This window comes from Populus nigra, chromosome 1 (assembly GCF_951802175.1).
Source record: "Populus nigra chromosome 1, ddPopNigr1.1, whole genome shotgun sequence".
Lineage (NCBI taxonomy): Eukaryota > Viridiplantae > Streptophyta > Magnoliopsida > Malpighiales > Salicaceae > Populus > Populus nigra.
The window spans coordinates 49449316-49456535 of NC_084852.1; the positions used below are offsets into that span (position 1 = coordinate 49449316).

General features: G+C 44.2%; 1 protein-coding gene across 1 annotated transcript; it reads right to left on the reverse strand.

The window, feature by feature from the left end:
• Positions 1 to 309: 309 nt before the first annotated feature.
• On the reverse strand, positions 310 to 2736 carry LOC133682770 (G-type lectin S-receptor-like serine/threonine-protein kinase RLK1). Its single transcript, XM_062106290.1, has one exon. It carries the CDS (start codon positions 2734 to 2736, stop codon positions 310 to 312), a length of 2427 nt encoding a protein of 808 aa, XP_061962274.1.
• Positions 2737 to 7220: the final 4484 nt, after the last annotated feature.

Consider the following 7220-nt stretch of genomic DNA (forward strand, 5'->3'; position numbering starts at 1 on the left):
GACTTGGTCTTTTCCTTTGCTGCAATCCTGTTTACGGCCTCCACTTTTAAGATTCTACTTTGCTGGAAATCCACATATAGTTAATTTTTCCTTATACTGAAATATTAGGAAAACTTGTTTGCATTTTCTTGGAATCTATCAACAGCTTGTTGAGAGTCTTTTAAAACACTGAAACCACATACATTCTAATTTTGATGCAAAAAGGCAACAAATTGAAATTACAAATACGTTGTCCGATTATTATTGATTAACTACTGAAGAAAACTCCTGCCATGGAATATATTTTTTTCGAACAATAAAACTTGGTTTTCAGCTTATTATGCCACTGAATGAACATGGACATGGTGGGATGGCAACTTGAACAATTCCTTCCAGCATCAGCATAACCTTTTTCATGGTAGGCCTCAGAGAGGGGTCTTCCTGGATGCACCAAAGGGCAATCATCACATATTTCTCTAGTCTTTTCATATCACTTGTGGCCTCTGGATCATCATCAACTAAAGCATCAAGTGTGCCTCTGCTAAAGCAATCATAAGCCCAGTCTGTCAGAATTTCTCTATCATTCTCGCCTGTTTCAATACCAACACTTCTTCGGCAAGAAATGATCTCGAGCAGCATGACTCCAAAACTGTACACGTCAACCTTTACAGTGATTGGTTTAGAACTGAACCATTCAGGTGCAACATACCCTTTTGTGCCTCTAATGTTGGTTTTTGTATGTGTCTGATTGATCATCAAAAGCTTTGCCAACCCAAAGTCAGAAATTCGAGCATTGTAGGAGCCATCAAGAAGTATGTTTTGTGGCTTTATGTCGCAGTGGATGATTTGGGTGCTGCATTCTTCATGCAAGTACAAGAGGCCTTTCCCAGTCCCCATGGCGATTTGAGTCCTCTGGTACCAGCTGGGTTTCAAGTCTCCAAAGAGTAAGCTTGCCAAAGTACCATTGCTCAAGAACTCATAAACCAGCAACCTGTTCTGTCCTTCATTACAATACCCTAGCAGTCGAACAAGATTCTTGTGATGTGTTTGGCCTATCACTTTGACTTCAGTTTTGAATTCCTCGTCGCCGTCTTTAACTAATCTGTCTAACTTCTTGACTGCAATGGAAATAGGGACTGTCGAACCAGTTTCTATTACCCCTTTATAGACAATTCCGAAAGATCCTCTTCCCAGCTCTTCATTGAATCCATTTGTAGCATCCTCTAGCTCTTTGTAGGTTAAACACCGCAAATTCATTCCCATGGAACTTTCTTGTTGGTGATTTTCTTTGTGCTTCTTGTGATAGAAGAAAGGACCTGAACATAAGAGGCCAACCAATACGAAGACGACAATCACCGAGCCACCTAAAAGCACCGACACGATAACGATCAAACTGTCCTGGTTTTTCTCTGCTTTTGGAGGCGGACAAAGAGGGTTCTGCAATGTGGAATTAGCTCTCCTTACTTTAAGAAAAGCAGTACCTGTAACATCACGATCTTCTTTCCCACTGCCGAGAGGTAACATCTTCTTCCAACAGTCATTGCCATTTGACACAGCCACAGCACAGAAACAATCCTGCAGGCAAGACATTCTGCAGTTTTCTACACTATAAGGTTTAAAAATCTCATAACTAGTTGATAGCCAGTCGGTGTGTGGAAGGTCCACCAAAGTGTATAAATCTTCCTGAGGACTCTGCCCATCTTCTTCACAGCCTAGAATGAAATCAGGTTTGCAGCTTCCATATTTATCATCTGGATCGACTAATGAGTAGCCACGTGGGCATTCACATGTTGGCCTTTGATCACTCTTGAGTTTGCAGAGATTGTTGAAGCCGCAAATCCCACTTCCATGTACTCCGGGGGTGTCAAAACAAATGTTTCTCGGTATGGTCTTAATGATTGTCCAGGTCTCATTACTCAAGGAATTCTTTGGATGACGAGATATTGTGAAGACTCCATCAAAATTGAGGGTTGCTTTGTGATAATAACCCGTTACTGGAACCATCTCATGTGGTGTAAGATTGAACCTTTCATCATTTCTTTTTCGTACATACAAGTAGCCTAACTCATCAAAGACCACTTGGATACCAGCATTTGATGGATTTTCAGCGTCCTGAGTACCTGTGGTATAGTACGGATCATATTGGTATTTGGTGGGCAGGTTTATTGGATTGAGGACTGCACTTCCATTTCTTTGCAAACGGAACTGGAACCTTCCTTGAGAAAAGTTGGTTTCTGATTTCCTAGAAGAAAGCATCCCTTCTATCTCCATTGTCTGAGTAGGCAACAAAGTGTCAGTAGGATAGCTAAAGCTCTGCCATACCGCTTGAGATCCAGAGCTTACATTGAAAAGCACAAAGTTGCCTGTATCATTCATTACACCATGGGCGACAGTGCCTACACTGAAACCTGATCTCCATATCTCTGAGTCTCGAGGATCTTTAAGCACTAGCCCACGGTCTGCAGTTAGCTCAACCTTCGATCCTCTCGGTGCAGGATTTCCTCCGTTAGCATACCAAACTACGGTTCTGTCAGGAATTTTATAATACCATATGGCAAGCAAGAAGAAATCATCATTCTCGCTTATTTGGCGGAATCCAAATGCAAAATCATTGGAAGGAGACAGCCATGGAGGATTCTGACCCATGGCAGTGAGGGATTCGCCCACATTAACAGTACCGCCCGTTTGACACATGACAGAATGCAGGGACACGAGGAAGGAGAAGAGAAGACATGATAAGGCAAATTTAGAGTCCATTGCTAGTAACAATTGGATGGATTTAGCTGGATGAACAAAAACTTGGTAATATATACATATAGGAGTGAGGCTAGTTCCGCGTTATGGAAATTAAACGTTGACGATTCCAAGCTGTGTTGGGGATTTCGTCTCCCTTATGCGCAAACCGGTAGTGTTTTGATAGTTATTCATTAGAGGCTAAGCGCACTGAGACATAATATTTAATATGGTTCGGCAAACCGCTTACATCCATGGAGGAATTCCATATTATTAGAGATAAGAGAAAGGATACAATACAAATACATGGAGGAGGAGGATCACTTCACTCAAACTCAACTCCCAGCTCTCACACACTGCTACACATGGCAGCAGGGCTGCTGTGTTAGGTTGGTTGCCATTGCATGTGCAGCAAATGGTTGGCACCAACCATTGACTATTGGCAGCCACCATTGTTGAATGAGCTGGAGTTTGGCAGCCACCAATGTTGACAACAAAGCAAGAAGAGTTGCCATGAAATGCCTATAAATAGAGGCATTATGTGAGAGCAAAATTGAGAGGGTTGAGAGAGTGAAGTAAACATGAGAATAAAGAGGAAGAGTGCTGCCATTGCAGCAGCTGCAAGAGCACCAAAGTGAGCTGAGAGTTGAGTTAGAGTGGATGTAATCCTCCTCCTCCATGTATCTCTATATCTAATAAAATGAACCTCTCCCGTGGATGTAGGCGATTTGCCGAACCACGTAAAATATTGTGTCACAGTGTGCTTAGCCTCCGATGAGCAACTATCAGTACATCACCGGTCGAATTCCCAACAATTGGTATAAGAGCTGATGGTTTAAAGTGGTGTTTGATTTTTGCTCAAAAATGAAAGTTGTCAAAATTGTGTTTTGACCATACCACTGTGTAGAGGAGGCCGAGACGAAGCCACTGGTGAAAACGGCGTTAAAATCAGACATCGGACATGGCCGCACTCTCCATCACTCTCCGGCAAGGCGTCTGCCCATGCGCGCAGACGCGCCCCACGCGTCTTCTTCACCCGGATAAGTTGACCCGACCCATGTGACTGACCCGGATAAGGATGACGTCAGCATGACGCAAAAGTGACATCATTATGAACAGTAGACATGCTAGGGATGACATTAGCATGATGTAATTGTGACATCATCATGCACACTAGCATGTCCCATGATGACATCAGCCTGATGTAAGTGTGATGTCATCATGCACAGTATGCATGCCATATCATCAACCACGTCATCGACCAGTCAGCTGACACATTAGCAAAGTGGGACCCACCTGCCACATCATCAGCTGCGAGCCGAGCCGAGCCGAGCCGAGTGAGCCGAGCCTCGAGCCGAGGGATAAGATTCTGTGCAGCAGAGTCTACGTGCAACCGGATCTGAGATTGAATCTGGGTTGTTCATCAGGCCAGAATTGTTTTGATCAAATCTTAGCCGTCTGAAATGCAATTTGGACGATTTCAGACTTTTTTCCAGCTAATTTGATCATTCCGGATGCAATGGTATGGTCCGATCATTGAGATTTAAGACCGAAAGTGGTGGTGGTGAATTAACAAAAGAGATTGCTCGATCAGGAGGTATCTGAAGGTCATCATGGTGGTCGATGGAGATGAACAATAAGAATGTGCACATGTTTACCCAATTACATGTGTTGAACTGTTAAGTGGGGAGAAATTTAACTGCCTTGAGGGAAGGCAAAATTGGGGACACTCTAGACACCCGATCATGTGGATAATTTGAGGTGAAGAGTGGAAATTGACGAAGACCAATCTTGACGAATCTAAGAACTGGTAGTCTCGCCAGATGTTGAGAAATCATGTGTTAAACCAGTATATTCCAGATCACTTGTAAAGGAAAGCCGGGACAAAGCTAGCAAATGGTTGTATATACGGAAAGACAGTACGATGGATAGATATGGCCTAAGAAGTTCTGTCTAGGAGGTTGGGTTTTAAGCGGGACCAGTGTGACCCCTCCAATCTTTCCTGGGAACTTGCTTAGTGGAAGGATTATCCATACGGTACTATTTTCGTATATATAGCAGTTTGTAATGAAACGGTTGAAGACTAGCAAGACGACGGCACAAAGGAATAGTTGGGTTCCGTATGTTCAAGGATCTGATGCAGTGGTGATTTCTCCAATGAAGTTAGATTCGGTGACTGTGATTTCTTGAGGGAGAATTGATGAAGACCCTAATAATGGAAGAGAAATAGAGCAAGGGGATAAAGATTGGCACCCTATTTTGACTTGGACAGATGTTGTGACAGGATGAGCTGCTGTCAAACATAAGCAAGGAATAGGGAAAAATCTGGAGAATAGAAATTGCACGAGGGCACACAGAGATTGTGCAGGAGTACCCGTAGGATCCAATGAGGTACTGTAATGAGACAATAGGTGCAAGGAGAAGAAGTGTTCCCAGATGAAGCTTAGAGCAGAGACTGTTAGAGCTTGTACAACAGAAAGTATCTTGTGCTCTTGATGAAGACAACAGGCGAAGACCTTTCCAATGCATGCAAGGATGGAAAGAGAGCTGTTGCAGAGGCACCTAATTAGAGGGGTGCAAACGCCTGTGATAAAAGGCGACTGCCTATGATGAAAGGCGAAGACACCAAAGAGAGTTGGTGTAGGTGGAGCTGTCAAGCAGAAAGGCACAGAAGCTCTAAACATAGAAATCGAGGTGGAGGATTGCGAGGAGTATACCGCAAGTTTCTCTTTCTATGTAGTCAGTGGCAGTAATCTCTCCCATAGTGCACATGGTGGTAGAGAATTTTTGGAGCCACTTTGAAGCATCTCGGCTGAAGGAGGATGCGACCACCTATGAAAGGTGAAGACACCTTAAATGGAAGGTGTGAGAGGGCCGTGATAGAAGCCCCAGTTCAGACCGCCTCATGACAACAGGCGAAGACACCTTAGAGAAGGTGTGAGGGCCATGATAGGAACCCTATTTCAGACCACCGCATGACGACGGACGGAGACACCTAAGGAGAAGGTGTGTGGGCCACGTTATGAGCCCAGTTCAGAACGCCCCAGAGCTAATGTGATGGCTAGATATGAGTGGACAGGTGTATAGCCAATGAAGTGGCTATGATGAGTATGGAGACAGATGCAGGATTGACTTTCATGGATATTGCCCCCATGTTAAAGATCAATGAGCTAGAAGACATTTGCCTTGGACAATAAGTGTGTGACTTGTGGAGCACTAAGACGCGGCTGCTATGAAGAAGCAGAAGGGCATGCGCAGGTTCCGGGAACGAGTTGACTCTTGTCAAGGTGGTGAGCTCGGTAATGGCATTGTAATACTCAAAGTATGAAGACAGATATGGATCAACCTTTAATGGGCTGCCCCCATGGTTAAAGGTGGAGAGCTACCTAGACTCTTACGACTAAGAGCGAGAGACTCACGGAGAAGTAAGGCATGGTTCCTAGGGTGGAACAGAGGGCAGGCGCAACTCGTGAATGAGTAAACTCTTGGAAGAGTGGTGAGCTCGTGATCATATTGAGATACTCAGATAAAGACTGTCGCACTTGGAAAAAGAAATTTCCGTTTGAGGGGGTGTTGTAAGCCTTGGTGTAAGGCTTGATGAATCATTCCGGACCGAGCATGGTTGATACGCTCGAAGGGGAATGTTGTGTTCCAGAGACAAGCGTTAACACTCTTCAGATGTGAAGTGGTAGACCATCCGGTTGTAGTGATCCTTTTGTGTGAGAAAAGGTGTGCTTTGGTGACTCTGATGAATGAAAGGTTTGGCGAGTACCTGTAAACTTGGTCGGAGACGCTCTCGGAATGGTAAGCTTGGAAGAGCTGCAAGATGCAAACCTGTGCTGAAGAAGCAAGAGGACAGTTGCCCCACATGAATGGCAAAGGGGGTGATTGTTAGGTTGGTTGCCATTGCATGTGCAGCAAATGGTTGGCTCTGGAGTTTGGCAGCCACCAATGTTGACAACAAAGCAAGAAGAGCTGCCATGAAATGCCTATAAATAGAGGCATTATGTGAGAGCAAAATTGAGAGGGTTGAGAGAGTGAAGTAAACGTGAGAATAAAGAGGAAGAGTGAGCTGCAAGAGCACCAAAGTGAGCTGAGAGTTGAGTTAGAGTGGATGTAATCCTCCTCCTCCATGTATCTCTATATCTAATAAAATGAACCTCTCCCGTGGATGTAGGCGATTTGCCGAACCACGTAAAATATTGTGTCACAGTGTGCTTAGCCTCCGATGAGCAACTATCAGTACATCACCGGTCGAATTCCCAACATGCTGCCCATAGCAGCAGCTTCTCTTTCTCTCTTCTTCTCTCCTTTGTTTGCTCTCACCCCTATTTTGCTCTCAAATAATGTCTCTATTTATAGGCATGAATGGTAAGGCAAGAGGTTATCGATTATGACACAAATGATGGCAGCACATGGGTTGCATCATTTTTCTCAATGATTGGTGCAGTTACCATTGTAGCCTTTTGACAATGACAACCGTCTCTTTTTAGGATAGACTGCACATG